The sequence below is a fragment of the Haemaphysalis longicornis genome, unplaced genomic scaffold (genome assembly GCF_048455015.1).
Source record: "Haemaphysalis longicornis isolate Haplotype H1 unplaced genomic scaffold, Haemaphysalis longicornis Haplotype H1 scaffold_9, whole genome shotgun sequence".
Lineage (NCBI taxonomy): Eukaryota > Metazoa > Arthropoda > Arachnida > Ixodida > Ixodidae > Haemaphysalis > Haemaphysalis longicornis.
Genome location: NW_027526460.1, coordinates 25,452,873 through 25,474,905, shown reverse-complemented (window position 1 = coordinate 25,474,905; position 22,033 = coordinate 25,452,873). Strand labels below are relative to the sequence as shown.

The window sequence follows — 22,033 nt, the reverse complement described above, 5'->3', positions numbered from 1 at the left end:
AGTCAGTCATGCAAAGTGTTTCAAGCTAAAGGTGTCGATTTCCGTTTTGAATTCTCCACGGGCAATGTAGTTGTAGTACAGTCGACTACCGATAATGTGAAGTCGCAGGTGACCGCAAAACACTTCGAATTAACCGAACCTCCAATTAAACAAAAAGCACAAGAACAGCATTGTTTTACGTGCGAAACTCGTCCCCCTTCTAGACTTCCTCCAGAATCTCGACTTTCGTCGCCAACTCGATTGTGTATACGACACGCGTTGCCATGACAGCTGAGACTGATCACTAATATCGAAGCGTGCAACGTTCCAAGCTGTTCACATGGAGCGGTGGGCAACAATGCGTGAGGATCTCAAGAGAGAGAGAGAGAGAGAGAGAGAGAGAGAGAGAGAGAGAGAGAGAGAGAGAGAGAGAGAGAGAGAGAGAGAGAGAGAGCCTGCTGCGCGCGTCTCAACTGGCCTGCCGATTTATTAACTGTGCGCTGCCGCAGTTGCGGTGGCGCTGACATCATCACAGAACACATCGCGGTTCTTGCGGTTAAAAGTTTTGAATTTCATCGAGAAATGACGGTCCCCTCGGTGCTTTGTATTCAAAATAACTTCCAATTAACATATATAATGGGTTTCAGCTTCGAACTATTGAGAAATGTTATCCATTGTGTTGCATGCTAAACTGCAGTGATGAATACATCGCTTCTAATTAACCGCAAAATTCCAATTACCCGCTTCGAATTATCGAGTGTCAACACAGCAGTAAAGATTTCACTTAGGAAGGGGGAGCGAAAGCCACATTAACACAAGCAAAATACACCAAAGAGTGCAAACTGCATTAAACAGCCTTTATTAAACAAAATAGGCAAATATGCAGAGAGAAAATGTTGTGCTTCAAGTCGAAGCAAGACCTGCAATCCCCTCCCTCATATAACCCCTTTTACCCTCTAATGTTATGTTACTGTGCAGCATAGGCCTCTGCACAGACGGCGGCAGTGGTATCTGAACCCATCATCAGTGATTATATGCATTTGATAAGATGTTGGTCACATCGTGCGAGTATTGGAACTCCCGCGAAATCTAGAAATGAGGGGTAACATTGGTTAATACACTTTTAAAGGTATGCGCTGCTGTGTAAGTCTGTGCCCCTATGTGAGTATTTTCGTGAGCACGAAACTAAGAATTTCGTCGACCGATGCTCCTCTGCGCTTGTGTGATATAGCCTATAGGGTTGACGGTATGCTGTTCTAACGTCGTACGTAACTACGTGCCAAGCAATGTGGAACTCATTCACCAACCTGGGGACACTTGTTAATGTCGATACACTTCAACGGGCACAGATAGTCGCATGGTCAGGAAAATCCCGGGGAAAAAAGACGTTGTTGAATGAATGAATGAATAAAACCTTTAATCGATAACAGGTGCCGCTGTTAGGGCACCCGCCCGGTGAAAGACTACGAAAAACTTTTACTTGAGCTTGGTGATGCGGAGGCGGTCCCCTGTGGGGAACATAGGTTCATAGGAACATTCAGCATGAACATAGGTTCATGCTGAAGAAGCGAAAGAGAAGGCGGGGTGAATAGGCTCACATTGCCCACTGCTCTTCCTCTTTCGAGGAAGATGATGCCCGATGTGGAGCACAGCTTGCTCGCGGATTGTTTATGCAAAAAGGGAAATATGTAATTAAATTCAAGCTTTTCCTTCTGCTTCAGGTCGATTGAATTGCTGAAGCGTGCTAATTATTGGGCAATTGAGGTTTTAATCATAAAGAACTTTCACTTTACGGCCTGTGTCTTTCCAGAGATAAACTAGTCTTTGGGGGCCTCATGAATTACAGTGTAAGGTATTTAGCCCTGGCCAATACCCCCTTGTGGTTACGTGCTAAAAACTTTCAGGGCATCATCATCATCATCATCATCATTTTGTCGGCATGCGGACACGACCTTGGCGTTGAGGTGGGTAGAGGTGAACAGATTAGCTCCGAAACACTACACCGCTTCCTTATTCACACATCGTCCCACCAGTTTCCTCCTTTCAACGCCCACTTGGTACAAAATAAATGTCTCAATTGAATCAACAAGGAATAAGAATTTGAAATTAGCAAGCGCCAAACCAGTAGTTCCGGGCAATTTCTCGTTGCACGTATGGGCCATTTACGAAGGTGTAGAAGAAGACGCTGGCGGTGCTCGCTCCACGTTGCGTTCCGGCGGCAATGGCGTCATGCCATTCTGAATTACCCAACTAAGCATGGTCCACTTGAAGGCACGGACGTAGAAAAACTTTCGACTGGGCCCTGAGGAGCCGGGCTACACCACCTCGTGCTTCACGGCCTCATCGATGAACTTTGCGCACCCTCTCATGGTCCTAGTGCTTGGCCTAATTTACGGCGGTGTCATGTACCTGCTCCAGAAGGTAACGCGGCTAGCTGTTCCCTGGTGCGACCACCCGACGCAGTGCTTCGACTACGAGTGAGTGAGGCTTTGAGTTATTGTCCCCCCCCCCCCTTTTTCTCTCGGGTGATTGCAGCCGGAAAATTGTGCAGTCCGTGTTTTATTTACACGGGAAGCACCAAGCGCACCGCTACCTGTACCTCATTCAGCTATCTCACTGAGCTATCTCACTCGTGTGGACCCGAGAATTGCACGGCAAGTAACAATCATTATTGAGAGAAAATGCTCATCATCCGAGGTTGTCCCCTTCTAATCAAGCAGCATTCTGTATTTGAGGGTTTCCGCTAAGCGGCCGGTTTTGGAGAGTGGGACCGAAGTAATATATCTCGTTTTATGCCCAATACCAAAAAAAAAGTTATAACATATCCAAATTCTACGGTTTCCGCGAAACCCGAAGGCCAGGCGCGGATCACATTATCATAAAGCACGTCCGAAAATATCGGAATGATGGGTGTCATTATACGGTGTGACAGCCCACTCCCTTGGCTTTGAAAACACGGTGGGTGTTACTTATGGGTGTTACTCCTGGCTTGAAGCCTGTGTTTCCGGCTGCTAACGATGGTTGTCGCCTGCGCTCGCAGGCAGGAACTTCGTTCAAGCGTGGACCGGAGCGTGGACCCATGCGACAATCTCTTCGAACACGTGTGCGGCCGCTGGGAGCTCAGCCACCCGTCGATGTCGAACGGCCAGCTCTCACTGCTCCAGGCCCGCATGTCGGCCTTCCTGTACCGCCGCCTCGAGCAGAGGCCCCCCGCCCAATTTTCCGACTCGGTGGCTGTCAGGAAGGTGGTGCAGTCGTACCAGAGCTGCCACGACGTCTACCAAGAGCGTCGCGATGACATCCAGGTGAGGAAGCGACAATGGTTTTTCGCGTTTTACGGCGTCTCTCTTGACCCTGCGTGCATCCCCGCCTACGTTTCAAGGGGGAACCCCTAGCCGAAATACGGATATGGAGAGAGGAAGCGGCATTGTACAGTCAAACTTGGTTACAGCGAACTGTAATATGCGCCACGATTAGTTCGATATATCCCAGAATTCGATATAGCCGAAACCGTCAATAACAAATTTTGTTGTTACGAGTTCGCAATATTGTTGTTCGCAACGAGTTCGCAACGAGTTGTTGTTACGAGTTCGCAACAAAACAATACATTTATTGCATGCAATAAAGCTACTTTCCGCCTTAACTGCCTACTTCGCAAGAAATGGGTGATTTTTGTTTTCACTTTCGATTTGGCGGCACCAACTACCACCACATTCTCTACACGAGACATCATTTGCACCAGTTCAATTCGGGGTGTTTTAATATCTAAGCAATATTGTCGGAGAACATCGACCGGCAAAAGCACTTCATAAAGCGTCGGACGGCGTTACGTTGTGGCACCCTCAGTCTCATTAGTGCTTTCAGCAGCACCAGCTGTCATGACATCGGCGATGGTGTTTGCGCTCGAGGGGCTCACAGTAACGGCAACATCGTCGACAACACTCAGGAAATCCTCTGAGGACAATCCTTCCGGCACAGCACCTGGAACGTTGGTGACTTTTTCGCGCAATTCGCCGATGATGCCGTCTTAGTCCGGACTCGCTGGCTAGATGGGCTCCGTTGTGAATTCCGTGCTCGGAAACAATTGCGGAATGTGCCGGGCGTCACGTAGGTCCATGCGAGGCTCAACACATCAATCGTGGCCAATGAGCATCTCCATCGCCGCTCCGAGACCACGCATTTCGGTGGCAATTGTAGGCGCGCCGAGGTCGATATATCCGATGTGAACTTCGTTATAAGGAATGTGCTTCTCATGCATTTTCGTAACAGATTTGCTTTTGTTCGATATATAGCGTACTTCGCTCTATCCGGGTTCGTTATCATCGGGTTTGATGTAGCAACCCAGGAGTGGGAGATGGGGGGGAGGGTCGGTGTTCGGCGCGACATTTGTGACGCGGAGGTGGCTATAGGGAGGGACAGTGGGATTAGTGCATCACCGCAGAGGGAGAGAGGGCGCGGAGCAGCTGAAGCCGAAACGTGGGGCAGGGGGTATAGCGTGGCGTCAAACGTGACACAGCCGCTCCAACCACCAACCACATGAACACTGCTGGCCGGCATGATGTCAACTCCTCTCGACTGCGCCCCGGTCAATCGTGTTTTGTTTTGTGAATGCGTGCAGCCCAATTAAACCTAAGAATCTTCGGTTGGTAACCTAACATTTGAACGAGCTTCCTTGAATGTTTGTTTATGCAATAAGCCGTAAACTCTTTTGTTGTGATCTAAGAGTGTTGGAAGGTTTGCATGACACACAGCGCAAGTAATACTAAATTAAAAGCCTTGCTTGATTGAGGCTTCCGGAGGTAGAGAGCAGAATATAATAGCGTGCTTATTGTCTTTCTTCAGTAGTGGAGTCATGATAGCTCGATCCGTTAAGCGTAGCAAAGAAAACACAGGACGGCGAGATGAAGACCAGCGCTACTTACAACTGAATTTTACTAACAACATTAGGACATATAAATAGAAAAGAACACGCGAAGTTTACCACGTCACTGCGCAGCCCACCACACACCCGTCGTACACGCATGCGCGATAAATGCTTATCCAAAAAAAAAAAATGGTTCCAATCCACGCTGTGAAGCTGTGAACGACACCAAAACAATTACACATGCGAGGGCACTTGAATTCACATACACGGCTTTATAAAGAGTGAAACCAGAGTTTCTGCCAGCCGTTACCTGGGATTCGCGGGGGCTCCGTGCCGAAAGCAGCAGCGTCGGTCACTGAAGAGCTCGACCGGCGGACGCCGCCACTGTAGCCCGGCCGTGAAACGTGAGAAGGAAAACGGAGAGGAGCGTGTTTCGAAGCGTGAGACAGAGGAACCTAGCCATCCTGATGTGCTAGCTCGGGGCTACACCACCGCGTGTCACAAACGCTGGCATCGAAAAAATCCGGCATGCGAGCGTAGTCATTCTCATTCATACAGATTTAAAACAAATTTTTTCTTAAGTTTGAGAATTGCGGGGAAGCTTACGGAATTTTATACCCGCTATTTATCAAAACCAGTTGCTCCATTCGTCTTTTGTAATACCTGTTAAAACACAACCGAATCGGTATTCATCAATTTAGAAAACGCAGTCCCATTTGTGACAAGCAGTGCGGGAAAGGTGGCGTTCCAGATGTCTGTATGTGGTTTGTACATTTTGTTTTCTCGCCCTGGAAAACAATCCTTAAGGTATCTTTGCCGTACGACCAGTTAATTCCGTCAAGTCCAGGTTACCCCGGAGGTGCTGTCGAACAAGTTAATCAAGCCGTGCGAAGTAAGCGCGCAATGGACGCGAAGATGCGCCAAAACAGACCCAACTCCGTCGCTAAAACAGACGACACAACCGACGGAAAGGTCCCACCGACGCCCCGCCGGGGTGAGCACGGGGAATGCTGGGTAATAGCGCCCTATCGCCGCACCCCATGTGTGCCCAGTGAGTGAAAAACGGCCTTCCCAGCCGCGTTGGGAGTTTCTTGTCCCGCACGCCACGAAACAACCGTTGCGGGTAGAGGTAGAAAGCTCCGCTTGAGAAACAAATTCCTCGTTAATTACCGGAACCACTGCGTGCGTTGCGCGGAAGGGGTGGCCTATAAGTTGTCCCTTCTAAAAAAAGCATACGTAACCAGACGTGCCTCAACACTCGCTCACGGGAACACAGAACAAGGGACATAGAGGCAAAGATAGTGATTTGGCTAGCCAGTGCCAAGAGTGAGACGATTGCGAGGCTCTGTACGACGCGTGCTCCATCATATTTCGAGACGCTGATAAGCGCAGGCGCGCGATTGTTGAAGCCGGGCAAATACAGCGGGTAGGTGACGGGGTCGGTACGACGTCCATATTTTTGACCTCGAAAGAGCTGGCCTTCTTAAATAAGCATTTATCACATGCATTTGTGACGGGTGCGTGGTGGGCTGCGCAGTGACAGGATAAACTTTGCAGTCATTTGAGGGTGTCCTCCTTTTCAATTCCTATGTCCCGTTTTTGTTATTAAATTCAGTTGTAAATAGCGCTGGTCCTTGTCTCTCACGTGCTGTGTTGTGTGCGCTTAACGGAGTAATCATGGAGTACAAACAACCTAGTACTCCCATAAGTTGAGTGGAGTTATTGCTGGTCACCCCAGGTCCAGCAATGGTGTTCAATACACTCGGGTCGGAGAATAAGATCGGATGTACACTCCAAGAAAAAAGGGTGTGGTAGTTTCTCCCTTAAAGGAGCCATGAAGAGAAAATGCAAGTTGGTTTTATTCGAAAGATTTCGTGTTTTATAGTGCCCCCAGCGCTTGTCCGGATACAAACGGTGCTTTATTCACTGAGAAATTAAACAATTTAGGTTAAAATTTTGATTTTCCCGCTCAATCGTGCGTTTTCGTGGTCCCAAGTGACATCACGGGAACCGACCGCTCTGCAGCCTAGAATACCTTCATTCACGCATCCGCCGTACAGGGTAGAGACACGTAACGCTGGCGCCGCCATGTTCGGTTGCTCGCTCGCCGCCGAAGCAAGTCATTGTGTCAAAACCGCGCTAAAATTATCGCCGCAACGCGGTTTACTGAAGAAGTTTGAATCATATTGTCTGTTTCGCGTTGCTAGGTCTCGTGGGAAACGAAAAGAATAACGCGTTGAGCCCGTTGGCCCAATTGCGGCGGCACGGGACCGTTCAAAGGTTGTCTCCACCCTGTACAGCGGTGTTGGTTTGTTCCCGCGTTTCTTCACGTTCCGTAACCTAGATGGCGCCACCATACCGTGGCAAGCGTTTGGTTTGTTTTTGCCCGCATTTAAACCTGGCTTGTTTTTGTTCTGGGAGAAAATATTCGTTCCCTGAAACAGTGCTCGCTCGACAAATGGGGTCACGTAAGACACCGTTGCTTGCGTCAATCGGCCAGTGTCGTCTGAGACAACCCCAAGCCCCGTAGTGCTGTGCAGCTAAACCAAAGCATGCTGTGCGCAGTACGAACAGCAGAACGCATCAGTTCTTCTATGTTTACATGTGCTTTCGTAACTTCCACTGTTTGTCCCATCATTCTTATTGCTTTGTAAAGAATGTGCCCTAAATTTAAGCGCAAATCGCTCGTTCGTCTAGTTTGTAAGCTCTACCTAATTTGCGTCTGCTTCTGCCAGCCTCCGCCAATCGCAGAGCTTAGCCCATGTGACATCACAGGTTCTGTTGCGGGAAATGAGCTGGTGGGTCGCATGACCATTCCCGTTTTTCCTAATTATGTAGCTTATTTGAGCGAAGTTTACGTTAAAAGTGGTGTCAGTATGATTCTAACGACACAATCTTTTGAATGAACCAAACTTGTGTTTTCTCTTCATGGCTCCTTTAAGGGTGAAACAGGAATGTATGATATATTGCTCCCTAAGGGGTAGAAAGATTCTCCCTTTAAGAGGGAGGAGCGCGTTTCTACCCCTAGGAGTGGAGGAAGATTTCCCCCTTGCGTGAGCTAATGGAGGAGCGTTCCTCCCCTGGCAGCGTCACCCGAGCAAGGCTTGTCATGCGAGAAAGGCCTAGCGAGCTGATTGGTTTGAGGATCGAGGAAGTACAAATACGTAGGTAACTGTGGTTGTGTGCGCTTAAAATGCGCTAAAATAACCAAGAAATTACCTACCGAGCACCAGAACTGCGGTTAGCAAGCGATGTCGCCAATAGTATATGCGCGACTTCTTGAATTCGTCTCGCTGCGCGCCCCGCCTACGCGTTCAGAGCGAACGCGCCGCCGTAAACACAGTAGAAGTCATGCCGATTGCTTTCAAAATGACGCCTTTATTTCCGAAAGGCTCGTAACCCCGCCGTTCACCGCACACGAGATCACAAGCATCCAATGCGGCCGTTTGAGAACAACCAGTTGTTGTAGTCGTCTTACCTTGCTACAACCGATGCATCAAAACGCGGATGCGGCGGATCGTCTGCAATCGTAAATCTCTGCGCAAAGGCAATGTAGGCAACACGAAAAACGTATCCGTCGCTGTCACACCCTCGACAATGCTCGCCCTCTAGCGTGCTCGAAATAAAGCAACCGTAAACGTTTTAAAATAACCGATAGATTACGCAAAAAAAAAAGTAGAGGTGGGGAGGGGCAGCTACTAAGCATCACCATCAGTGGGCACTTACATCAAGGCGTTTCCTTGGTTATCTTTATGGATAACGTATATTTCACGGAGGCCGCATGTGGGCGGGCACATATTGGGACGAAACATAGCACAACACAGCCACATACACTTCATTAAAGGCACTGCCAACGCACATTACACGCAACACACAACATCGCAAGCATAATACACGTATACACCACAGTACACTTCTAACATGCCCGCATGATCACAAGCCACAACTAAACATTAACACGGCGACAAAGTATTTATACCCCTGATCGCCAAGAATGCAGGTAGGAACAGTGAGATCGTTGCTTGTTTCGATAACCCACGGCAGTGCGTAAGCCTTAGGTGGGTTTTGTTATTTCATCAAATGTAACCCGTGCAATTGCAAACTTGTATTAATTTGAGGTTTTGTAAGAAGCAGTAAAATAGCTCAAAGAAGAAAAAACGTTCCACGAAACAGTACGGCAGGTATGTTTAGGTAATGACACTCATTGCCTCGCCTTCGCTCTTTTAGCGCAGAGCGCACCACTGGTCTGGCAACCATTCAGCCAAGATGTTACCAAATGGGGGCCTTTTGTTGTTGGTAACTGATGCGTCAATACGCTGCGGTCCGTGCTCGTTGACGAAAAAAGGGGCAGTTTGCTATAATCGCTGACCTCTTTTACCCTTGGGCGTCAGTATAAAACATCCACAAGTGCAGTGGTAACGTTGAACAGGGCGCAAGCGAGTCGCCCACAGCAAGCATGCAGGGGTGACCACAGAATACGCTTCAAACACACGGCTGGCGAGCCGTGCGTTAGCGTGGTGGGCACATGGTTACTAATAAAAAAGAAAGAAAGCGAGAAAACAAGCAAGCAGCACACCGCAGGGGAGGTGTTGCTCATAGTCGTCGTATGCGCCCAATCGGCAAAAGCCGCAGTGCAACGATGAACGGTTTCGTTTTCGGCGTCGGCGCCGACAGCAGATTGCAAACGACAGGGGAGAATATTTCCTCCCCCGTTTCGGTGTTTCGTAGAGGCCGTACAGAGGGCGCTGCGTGTAATTAGCTAAAGGGAGAAGCTCGCTGGTTCGGGGGAGAAAACCCTCGATTTCCTCCCTTTTTCTACCCTTTTTTCTTAGAGTGTAGTATACGCACATGTGTGTTAACTTGGTTATTACTACACATAACACCTGCCGTAATAGTACTTTTCATTGTTACCCATTCCTCCCTAAGAGTAAGAGACCTTGATTATTTTGCTAACTACACTAGTGCAGAGTTAATTATGGTATCGGTACAAACACCCTGAACAAAGCCACGCACGCACGTTACGTTCTGTTCCCGTTTGCTCTCGGCCGCAGGTCCTTCTCGAGGTATTCCGCAAGTTCAAGTTCGAGTGGCCTTCGTTGACATTGAGTCAAGACTTTGACTTGATCGACTTCTTGTTTGGCTTTCCCCTCGACTACGGCCTTCCGACACCCTTCCTATTAACGGCTACTCCTTACATTAGTGCGGGCAACCGCTACGCGCTCGGCCTCGATGTTATCATCGCCCACTGGAGGGACGAGACGAAGGCAGACGGGTTCGAGCTGCACGTCGTGGCGTCGTGCATCTCGCTAGCCTCACGCAACAGCGACAATATCGCTGCTGAAGCGGCAGAACGCATCCACGCAGTGTACGTACAGCTCGAATCGTTGCTCAATACTTATCTGACGTTGAACCGACCGCCCCGACACTACGTCACACTGCGAGAGTTGGCCTCCGCTACTGCTCCGTTCGTCGAAGTCCAAACATGGCTGCACGTTATTAACGCTCACCTTCCGGCAGACCGACACATCGAGGGAGACGAGAAAATACTCACCCAAAGCGGAAGCGGTCGCTTCATTCGGGAGCTTCTCATCTCGGCGCGCCCGCAGGCCTACGTTAACCTCGTCCTCTTCGCGGGCTGGAACATGGTGGTGATGGCGCATGAGGCCATGTCCTACCCACTGGTGCAATGCCTGCACAAGGGCGCGGCTCTCATTATGTCTGCCGCTGTGTGTCTGGGGCTCACCAACGACCTCGCTAGTTACGCCATCGGGCAGTTCTTGAACGAAGAGCTGCGCATGGCCGACGCCATTTCGCTGACCCGGGACATCTGGCGCAGTGTGCGCGACGCGACGTTGCGCAACTTGGGCGGTCAGTCCTGGATGGATCAAGCGACGGCCAAGGCCACGGCGGCCCGTTTGTCCGACCTGACCTCCATCATCGTCGCACCCGAGCACCTCAACAACAGCGACGCCCTGGACGCATTCTACGACTACCTGCCCGACTTCGGACGGCAGCCGTACATGCGCTCGCTCCTGGACGCGCTGTGGCGCCGCTCGAGCAAGCTCAAGCACCTCCTGGCGGCCGATGTCAACGTGACGGTGTACCGCGAAGACGTGCCTACCTCGAATATGGCGAACGTGAACGCCTACTACAAACCATTCGAGCACATCATCATTATTCCGGACGCCATATTAGCACCTCCGTTCCTGTCGCTGTCTGTGCCGAGTCCCCTCAACGTGGGCGGCATCGGAAAGGTGCTCGGCCACGAACTGACACACGCCCTCGACCCGCTCCTGAGCGGCCACACGGATGGGGGCGACTGGTACACGGCGCGCTCCCTCGCCGGCTTCCTGGCGCTGCTCGAATGTGTCCGCGCGCAGCTGGTGAACGCCACCGGGGACCACGTGCACAGCAACAACGCTCTAAATGAGGCGTTCACCGACACGGCCGGCACGGAGAAAGCGTACATGGCCTACCGCACGCTGCCAATAGAGTCGCCCGATTTCTTGGGATACACGCGGGAGCAGCTCTTTTTCGTCGCCTCTTGCTTCGTCTTCTGCTCGCCAGGGGGTTACACGGCCACGCTCCCCGGGTACCGTTACCCTGTCTTCGCGCAGCGGTGCAATCTGCCAGCGTCCAACAACGTCCACTTTGCGAAAGCCTTCAACTGTTCGAGAGGAGCCCCCATGAGCCCGCAAATGCGATGCTCTTTTCACGAGACCACTTCGCTCTAAGGCGTCCTGCGGAGACCCACGCCTGTTGTACTGTGATTGTGTAGAAGTATTTTTTTTAAAACTACCGCAATTTTTGGAGCTCTTTTGGTTGCAATACCGAATTTTTCACTTTGCTTTGCACCCACGTTTGGACTGATTAAATAAGAGTTATATGCTTTCTCATATCCGAGATTTTTTAATATCCCTTAGTCATTCCGGTGTTGCTCATGAGTTTTATTTTCAAGCAATTTTTTTTCCTCTCCAAGAACGTATAATTCCAGGTATGAATGTCATTGGAAATTATATTTACCTACAAACGTTCCTCTTCGTTTCCTACTGTGAAATGAATTCAAAAGAAACGCACCATGCCTGAAAATTGACAGTGTGCGAGGATTTTAATTCGACCATGAATTCACTTGTGTGCACTATGAAAATATACGCAATATGTTCCCCGGCCTTGAGTAATTTAACGATTACGAACTATCCCGCCTTGCCTGGCATTACGCCAGTTTTGTATGGTTAGACGAAACGTGAGCACCATTGTGATAGCATGGTACGAGTATAGAATTTTAGAAATTAACGTTTGTTTGATCAAGTTTGGATGGCGAAATCTGGTATAATTCCACACCCCGCGCCTTGTAAAGCAGGATGCCTTCTGTGGTTATGTTGAAGGTTGGCTATTTTTTTTTTTTTTTGGTAGTTCCCACCCTCAGAAATGTCGGGTTGGGCATTCAATGCACGTGCGCAGCAGAATTACCTTGTCGCACAATGATTCAGAAACCTTCTAAACTTATTCACTCCGCACCTACACACATTCGAAGTGCTGCTAACATATCGTACTACGAAATCATCTACTGCCGGAAGTCCAGCTTGCGCTGCCTTAAAGGGACCATGCAGGCAAGACACAAGTTTGGTTCATTCGAAAGATTACCTCGTTAGAATCATACTGACACCACTTTTAACGTAAACTTCGCTCAGATAAGCAGTATAATTAGGACAAAGGGGAATGGCTATGTGAACCACTAGCTCATTTTCCACAACAGAACGTATGATGTCATATGCCCAGGTCTGCGATTGGCTGAGGCCGTCACAAGCAAATACAAATTAGGGAGGGCTTATCAGCTTGCCGAAAGAGCTATTCGCGTTTAGATTTAGGGCGTATTATTTTTATGGCAGCAAGAATGGTGGGGCAAACAGTGGTAGTTACGAAAGTAGGCGTAAACATAGAAGTACCGATGCTTACTGCTGTAGGTACTGTGCGCACTATGCTTGTCTTAGCTGCACAGGAGTGCAGCGCTTTGGGGTTGTCTCGGATGGCACTGGCCGACTGGCGTACGCGACGGTCTCTTACACGACCATATTTGTCGAGCGAACACCATGTTTGACGAAACCAATATTTTATATCATAACAACAACAAGCCAAGTGCTATAACGGTCAAAAACAAAGGCAGAAAACGGCCCGCAGCGGTATGGTGGCGCCATCTAGGATGACGGACGGTAAACAAGGCTTCGCAGTGTCTGCTTCCGAGCCTAATGGCACCTTAGGCCCTTAGGTTTCGCGTGAAGACCTATTCTTGGGACATCATCGCAGACGTCACGAAAACACACGATTTGGTGGGAGAATAAAAAAATTTAAACTAATATATTTTCTCTTTATGAATAAAGCATCGCTTGCTTGCGGACAAGCACTGGGGGCACTATAAAACACGAGGCATTTCCAAATAAATAAACTTGTATTTTGTCTGCAAGGCTCCTTTAACCCTGAGATTGTGAGGCCTGCAGTTTGATTGACGGATTGATTGATTGATAGATAGATAGATAGATAGATAGATAGATAGATAGATAGATAGATAGATAGATAGATAGATAGATAGATAGATAGATAGATAGATAGATAGATAGATAGATAGATGCATACATGCATGCATACATGCATGCATGCATGCATGCATGCATGCATACATACATACTTACATACATACATACATACATACATACATACATACATACATACATACATACTCCGCCTCAAAGTGGATGTGCACAAAATTTCGAGCTCAGCCCAACTGCGGGCTATTCTAGCCTTAGACTTATAAAAATTCCCCGCATTTCCCCGAGGGGAAGAATGTGAAAGTGCGAATGCACGAGTTGAATTTGCGCGGTTCGGTAATGTTCGCGAAAGAGAGATCACACACACACACACAACTACAAAGAAAGAAAGATGCATTTATTCACAGACACCTATTTGTGTTGTCGTTGTACTTGATTGCTAGAGCGGATCTCCGCTTTGAAATTTCGTGTCAGTACTCCTTTAAGCGGTTCCTGGCCAATCCCCCACGTGGGTATGTGATGCGGACATCGGCGGTGGACGCAGGTTCAGGGTCGCTTAAGAAGTGCATTGCACTTAAAAGGCCTTCAATCGCGTTGGTCATGCGCCTATCCTGGACACATTGGCCAAGGTAAATATAAATGGTAGCGAAACTTCGGGCGAAAAGAGGTTCAGAACCTATTGCCAGCGACATCAGCATGGGGGCTTATGGGAGTGGCGATTGAAGCGCGACTAGGTGAGGAGGGAACAAACACTAGTAACAAAAAAACCAAGTTTTGTTCAACAATAAAACAGCATTAATATTTTACAAACGATATTTATTTCTGAATCACATTTATTTAGGCACAGTGTGCAAATAATTTATGAAAATGTTGTTACTTCTCAAAAACCTTTTTTGTAGCGCCCTCTGAAGAATGGCAGATGTCATTTTTCTGTGATGCAGACCTTGTAGTGCTCAGAAATGCGCTCCTAGAGTTCGTCTGCTAGGAAACGCCCCTCGCGTGTTTTGGTGGTGCGCATTTGCATTCGTCTTTCCTTGTTAATTTGGTGTGCACTTAATTTTTGCTGTGCGTCGAGTTGCGAGGTGCGTTGGATCGTCGGTGAACACGTTTAGTAACTACGGGACGATGCTGCCAACGGTTGGAGCGGAGCGCTTTCCTCGGAACCTACGGAAACGATGTGCTGTACAAGGTTGCAACAGCAACTCCCGTACGCCTGGCGTTTTACTGCACCATTTTCCTGTCATTTCCACAGGTAACGCGAAACTATAGTACTGCAATACGTGAACGGGGGTTGTGTAAGGAGACGCGGTGGTGCTTCGAAAAAAAAAAAATGGGTCTACAGCTTTGTTATATCACAGTTATCTCTTGATTTCACCTCAGGCTGGCTCGGAGCAAGTGGTGTCAATTACTCTAGGACTTCGCAGCGTAGTACCACTCGAATTTAAACGAGTCGCGTTAATTGTCTATATCAGTGCCTCCTCTATTGCATTACAAGGCTTGTAGTGATCGTTGCTTCCCGTACTTGTATGCGCAATCATTATTTCCATCGCAGTACTGTGTTGTGCTGCTCAGTGCTGCGCTGCTGCCAGATCTTTCCTACTATGTGCTTTTACATATTGCCGTCGCTTTCTTTTGCATTGATCCATTTTTCCTCTTTTTACTTATCTGTTGCGACACTTGCCTAACAATGAAACCAGGAAATGGCAGGCGTGAAAGCTGAGTGAACTTACTGCAGAAACCCATGTCTACTTGATAAGACGCCGGGACAGCTGCGGTGTGCTCGCTGCACTTTCGTGAATCGGCATTCCTGCGGCCCGGTTTTCTGCGTCAATATGCAGTGCCTAGTTCTTTTCTCTTGTTTCGAAGTAGTTCTGCTGTTGATGCTTTCATTGCTCATAATGCTATGTGTTACGGGTAAAGTCAATTTTTCGGCGCGTAAGGAAATCATAATGCATGTAGTGCCCACGAACATTTTGCACTTATTGTATACGTGCTGATTTTGTGCAGTTTGGTAAAGTTGTTTTATGTTTATCCTGGAATAAAATTCAAATGTCTTGATTATAGTATGAGTATGCGTTATTTCTTCTCTTAGAACAGAAGTACACAAACTGAGCAAGCATTATATAACCTTGATCTATACTTAAAGCACGCACGCAACCTGCGTATGTGCGACGCAATTAAACCCAGCAGTGGCGTTGGTAGAAATTTGTATCGGGTTAAGGAGTGGGCACGTTTTTGATATGAAAGGGGGGCCGGGGAGAGTGGTCAAGTGTCATTTTGCGCTCTGTATCCCAAGGCAGAAAAAAAAAATTCCGGTCGGGGGAAGGGGGGGGGGGGGGGTACGTGCCCAGTTCCCGGTTTGCCACCCACTGCAATCACAATACACAACCAATTGCTTTTATACAGCAGTGGGAGGCATGAATACAGAGTAAAGGTTCAGAGAAAATGCAAGATGTTTTTATAAACACCGAGGCGAATCATACGACAGTATGCTTAAGTACGTTTCTCTAGTAACGAGTCTGTACTACTTAAGCTGGCGTTGACTTGAAGCACACACGCCAAGGGCTCCCCAACTTGCGTCAGATAGCAATGACATGAGCCCTCAGCGATCAGAGGCTTGCTAAAGCTATTTTGAACTCAAATTTTCGCGCTAATGCCACCAAAATGACGTCACTTTCTGACCGGATCTTGCGTCACGTCCTGTTTATTTTTTGTTCTGAACGTATGGGCTTTTCTGAACGTATGGGCTTCTATGGAAGCTTCGCTACCAGTTACATTTACCTTGCATTGGCATCAACGGGGTGCGGCTGCTGCATGTACAATTGCATTCGAGATTTCCTCTCGAACCGCACTGCCGCTTATTCGATTCCCGGATCACAGGCTACCCCTTTTTATCTCCCATCAGGGACCACTCAGGGCTTTATACTCTCCCCCACTCTTTTTAACCTTGCCCTGTCATCAATGCCCCCGCGACTAGCCAGGATCCCCGGCCTCAACCATTCCATCTACCTGGATGACATTACCCTTTGGGTGAACTCCGGTAGTCCGGCACATAGCGAGGAAACCTTACAATTGGCCTGCGACACCATTCTCGACCATGCATCTTCCATCGAGATTAACATATCAGCATCTAAATCTGACCTTTTAGTGGTGTCTAACCGACGAGGCCCTGACCCGGATGGCTCTTTAATACAGCTGTCGATTGGCGCAGCCTCCATACCACAAGTGGATTCACTAAAAATTTTGGGCCTCACCCTTACACGCAATAGATCTGCTTTTCCTCAACTACAAATACTCCACTCCCAGGTCTCTCAGGTCTCTCATCCCCTCAAGTGCGGTTCTAACCGTGCACAAGGCCTCAAAGAGCCTCACCTACTCCGCATTGTGGATTCTTTCGCGACATCTCGCGTCCTGTACACTGTGCCCTACCTCCGCCTCTCACTTGCCCAGACAAACCGTCTTGAAGGAGCCCTCCGTGCCCTGTACCGTTCGGCACTGGGGATACCTCATTATGCCGCCACACAAGGCGTCTTAGCCCTAGGCATTCATAATACCCTCGAGGAACGGATCGCATCTTACCTCCAGGCCCAGCTTGAACGCTTAAAGCTCTCGGCTTCAGGTCGAACGATTCTCACCCTCTTAAACTACCCAACAGACAGTCTTCCCCCAATCCCTTCCGAACCTCCTCCCTGGTCTTTCTTCCCAAACCTGGTAATTGAGCGTATTCCTCGCCACATGCACCCTGCTCACAACTTGGTCCGCAGGCAACAACGCACAAAAGCATTGAGCAGGCGCATTAATTGGCTTAAACAGAATGGTGCAGCAATCTACTTCACGGACGCCAGTTTTGACTCCACTTCTAGAGATGGTGCTATCGCCCTCCATAGTCTTACCAGATCCGTAGACACCATTGTCCATTTTAAAATCGCCCTTACTTGTACAACCCTGGAAGAATTCTCCATAGCCACCGCCGCCCAATACGGTGTGAAAGTCGAGCCCCTTGCCACCCCAATTTTCGTGTTTAGTGACTCGCAGAAGGCTCTACGAAATATTTCTCGATACACCACACACCCTCATATATCTGACACCCTCAACTCCGCCCTTCGCGCTCATCCTCCCCACAAGATAACGCTGGTATTGGTCCCCGGCCACGCCAACTTGGATGGCAATGCTCGAGCACACGAGCTTACCCGAGTACTCTGCCCGGGTCAGTACATGTTGCGGCCACATGAGCACACGAGCTTACCCGAGTACTCTGCCCGGGTCCGTCCATGTTGTGGCCACATGTGTACCACAACATCATGCAGGCCGACAGCATCTCTGCGCGCTACGCGCAAGCAGGCAGTTTTTCAGGGTCCCCCACCTCACCCTGTCCCTTGAAGCCGCATCTGTTGTCTGGAAAGCACAAATCTCCTCTCTTATCACTCTATCCCGTATCCACTACATGCAAGGCCACCTCTCGCGTCTCACTTGCCCTACAACCAACTGCCCTTCCTACCCATCAGTAGGATACCTTTACTGGAGTGCCATCCGCCAGACCTACCACCACACCTGTGTTCCCGCATCGCTTCGTGGGAGGACTGGTTGAACCCGGGTCCTGGCGTAGATGTCAAATCGACACAAGAACTACTGGCGGCCCACTGCCTTCGTGTTAGTGCGGACCTCTGGGAGTTATACCAACCAGCCGTCTCCTAATGAAGAGACAGTGGCATGACGGACCGGACTAGGGCTGTTTAGAGAATAAAGTTCTCTCTCTCTCTCTCTCTCTCTCTCTCTCTCTCTCTCTCTCTCTCTCTCTCTCTCTCTCTCTCTCTCTCTCTCTCTCTCTCTCTCTCATATACATCATTAACTGTGCGCTGCTTCAGTTGCGATGGCGCTGACATTAGTACAGAACCCAGCGCTGTACTTGCGGTTAAAGGTTTTGAATTTTGTCGAGGAATGACGGTTCCCTCGATGCTTCGTATTCAAAATAACTCCCAAGGAACCGATATAATGGGTTTCAGCTTCGAATTATTGAGCAGTTCTGTCCATTGTTTTGCATGCAAAATCGCGGGGACTATTACATCACTTCTAATTAACCAAAAATTTCAATTAATCGACTTGGAATTATCGAGTGTCAACACAGCAGCAAAGTTTTTAGTTAAGAAGGGGCGGCGAAAGCCACATTAACTCAAACAAAATACACCAAGAAGTACAAACTTCTTTAAAAAGCTTTTATTAAACAATACAGGCAAATTTTCAGAGAGAAAATCTTGTGCTTCAAGTAGAAACAAGACCTGTAATCCCCTCCCTCATATAACCCCTTTTACCTTCTAATGTTCCGTCACTAATATTAGCACCACAGGCCTCCGCACAAACGGCGGCAGTGGTATCGTAACCCGTCATCAGTGATTATATGCATTTGAGGAGATCGGTGTCACATCGTGCGAGCATTGGAACATTCGCGAAATCTAAAAATAAGGGGTAACATTGGTTAATACACTTTTCGAGGTATGCGCTGCTGTGTAAGTGTGTGCCCCCCTATGTGAGTATTTTCGCGAGCACGAAACTAAGAATTTCGGGGCACACATCGACCAATACTACTCTTGTGATATAGCCCAGGTTAGGCTTAAAGGAGTACTGACACGAAATTTCAAAGCTGTGATAACTATGTAAAACGCTTCCTTTTTATCAGGAGATATCTCCCAGCAAGTTTCAACAGCAACAGTTCAGCGAAACATATTTAAAATCCATTTTAATCTTCGCCCGAACGACAAAGCCCAGAGCGGGCCATGACATGACATCATGTGCTACTTGCCCCAAACTGCCGACGTCGGGGCTCCCGTGACAAAGCCGACGCGCTGGCTGTGGTTGGCGCGCGCTGCTCGGGCGTGTGTAAACGTCATGGTTTTGGGACTGACGTCATGCTGCCCGGGCCTGTGGGGACGGCGAAGACCTGGGCCAGTCTGGGCGCGCGCGTGCGCTCCGAGCGGCTCGCGCGCGCTTCCAGAGAGGCAGCGATGCGGCAAGAATGGTGACGTCATGTGATACATCCTGTTATGGCGGCCGCTCGGCGTTTTTCAGTCGAAACCGAAACTGGCACGAATAAACGACGCCGTAAATGAATGTTTACGCTGCGCTCGACCGTCTAATCTGTCATTCTATGATTAGTGGGCTGGTAGGCACGCATAGCAGCGAAAAAAACGTAACACGAAAATTTCGTGTCAGTACTCCTTTAACAGTATGCTGTTCTAACGTCGTGCAGTCGGGAGCAAAATTTTGCGGTATTTGTAGTGCGCGGCGGAGCGGCGCAAACCTGCAATACTGCGCCATAATCCGCCTCAGACGGCCGGGTCGAGGCTTGCGAAACTCGCTCGCCAGGCGTGCTTTGTGCATGCCTGTCCTTCCTTTGTTATCAGGCATCTCGGGTCACTCGCTTCACCGTGACATGCCTTCAATGTCCTCGGAAGCCGCTGTGGCACCGCGTGACCATCGCAGGGGGTCTGCCTTACTGGTGCAAGACATCGCGTAGCTGGTACCTGCCTTTTACGCAGGGATCAACGTTGTCAAAATATATGCCATGTACTGGGCTGGTCGAACATTGCAGTTATAGAGCTGCTATAAGCTATAGGTTCTGGCGGGAACTGCGTGCGTTGACAGGGTGTGCAGAAAAAAGTGGCGTCGAGAAAATTTATGATTGCGGCAAAGGCAACTTTCTGGTGAATGCTAGCACAAAACCTAATGTAGATATCTTGGAAAAACGCCATACTAAAGTTGGCCGCTAGGACGACTCTGTTATCCAGCTGAATTCCAGCTACTCGTCATATTCCGTTAGCTCACACTAAAGATGTAGACTTTAGAGAATACCCGTCTGTTGTCAATCTATTAATGACAGTCTACGGAGGGTTTAGGGTTACAGAAAACAGCTGTAACCCCTGTTTTGTCGTAACCATTCAAAAACAAATTGTATCCCATTTAATCAGAAAAAACGGCTGGAAGATTACGCCATATTTTGCTTAGCTTTTTTTCATAATTGCGTAGTTCACACTACAATTAGCTGTTAAGGCGTGTCTAACATTACGGTGAGTTTCCTTGACATTTTAAATAATTACCTAGTTAGCGGTGTAGTAGGAAATGTTGCGAAATTCGCCTCTTCTGTCAATACATAGGATTCTCTGCATGGGAAAAACGAAAAGCCCCACATTTGTCCGCTAAAATGAAGCTCTAGTCCGTCAAAGTTTTATTAAGATAATTATCCAATTTAAAATCGCCACAATTGCAATTTAAAAAAAAATTAACTTCTTTGTTTCATGCCCATCTTGGACTTCTTCCAGCTCCGGTGATTATCCTTTTTCACAGTACGAAGGGTACTGATTTTATTTATTAAGTACTGAGCACTTTGGGGGCTCCCTTGTCGTCGTAGATCGCCCCACGGAGTACCGTCGTCACGGCGTCCCACACAAGCTCCGACAAACAAGCGGTTTATATAGTCAAATTCATAATCGCTCGAAACTCGTGAACCGCTGGCGCTTGTCATACATCTCCCCATTCTTTAGCGCAAAGAAAACGGCAGGCAAAATTGAGGCAAAACAAATGCAATTAACAAAACAGCACCGCATTCACTTAGGAACACTCGTTGGGTTGGTTTTTACGATAGTAAGCGGAAAAAAGTTGCAGTAGAAGTGAAAAAAAAACGTGCCGAATGAAAAGTCAGCAACAAAAAAAGAAACCCCCGCTTGCACTGTTTAAGGCAGTGCGAGCCCTGCAAGCAGTGCGAAGGCGGGAAATTTGAAATGCGCCGGACAAACCTCCATTGAATTCATCAGGTGGGGAATTAGACAGGGCGACGAAGGGTGTGATGGGTGGAAAGAGTGAATGGATAACGGCGCCATAGCCCATTATGGCGAATCACTGCTCTGCACTTCCGAAACCTTTCGCGTTGAGTGGAACGGCTTTAATTATTTTATTTTCAACTAGCTCAAGTGTGTGTTCCTCCATTTACAACCGGTGCACATTATCGTTGTCAGAGGAAATACCTTGAGTACGAAATCGGATATCTGTTATAGATGTAAGAGTTCCCAGTTTCCTTTCAATTACGCGGACGCTGAAAGAAGTGGTTCGCAGTGATGACTCAGTAATTCATTGCCATTTTGACGTCCTAGCGGCCAATTGCAGTGTGAGGGAGTTTTTAAAGACGATAGTCTTTCTTGGGCTACTTAAACCCAGAAATTGTGGTCTGTCTGTATGTCTGTCTGTCTGTCTGTCCGTCTGTCTGTCTGTAACTCGATTAAGCCACCCGGCCTAAGTAAAATCCTTACTGCGCTATAGTCTTATATACTCACAGCCAAATGTAAACGTCTAAGCCCGGTTTATATGTTCATACTTGTCAACTTTGTTCAACAAGAACAAGACATTACGCAAATATAAGACAGGAAATTAGTAAACAAGAAATATTTACAGTGTTCTTTTATTAAAAAATTCATGGATGCTTGGTTTTTCGACAACAAATGATAATCTACATCTACTGCAGAAAACCGCCGCCTCCTGGCGGCATATGAAAAATCACGCGGCAAAAGCAACGAAAGGTTCCACTAGCTAGGTTACACGTTCTGCTTGGAACGCACGTGAAGCACGGCGACGCGGTTCTATAAACCTTGTAGTCGGCAAT

At 48.3% G+C, this 22,033-nt stretch overlaps 1 protein-coding gene across 1 annotated transcript; it reads left to right on the top strand.

Annotated features, from left to right (window-relative positions):
• The first annotated feature begins 2,382 nt into the window (after positions 1–2,382).
• On the top strand, positions 2,383–11,577 carry LOC144153115 (endothelin-converting enzyme-like 1). Its single transcript, XM_077684773.1, has 3 exons — positions 2,383–2,456; positions 3,020–3,284; positions 9,895–11,577. Exons 1-3 carry the CDS (start codon positions 2,383–2,385, stop codon positions 11,575–11,577), a joined length of 2,022 nt encoding a protein of 673 aa, XP_077540899.1.
• Positions 11,578–22,033: the final 10,456 nt, after the last annotated feature.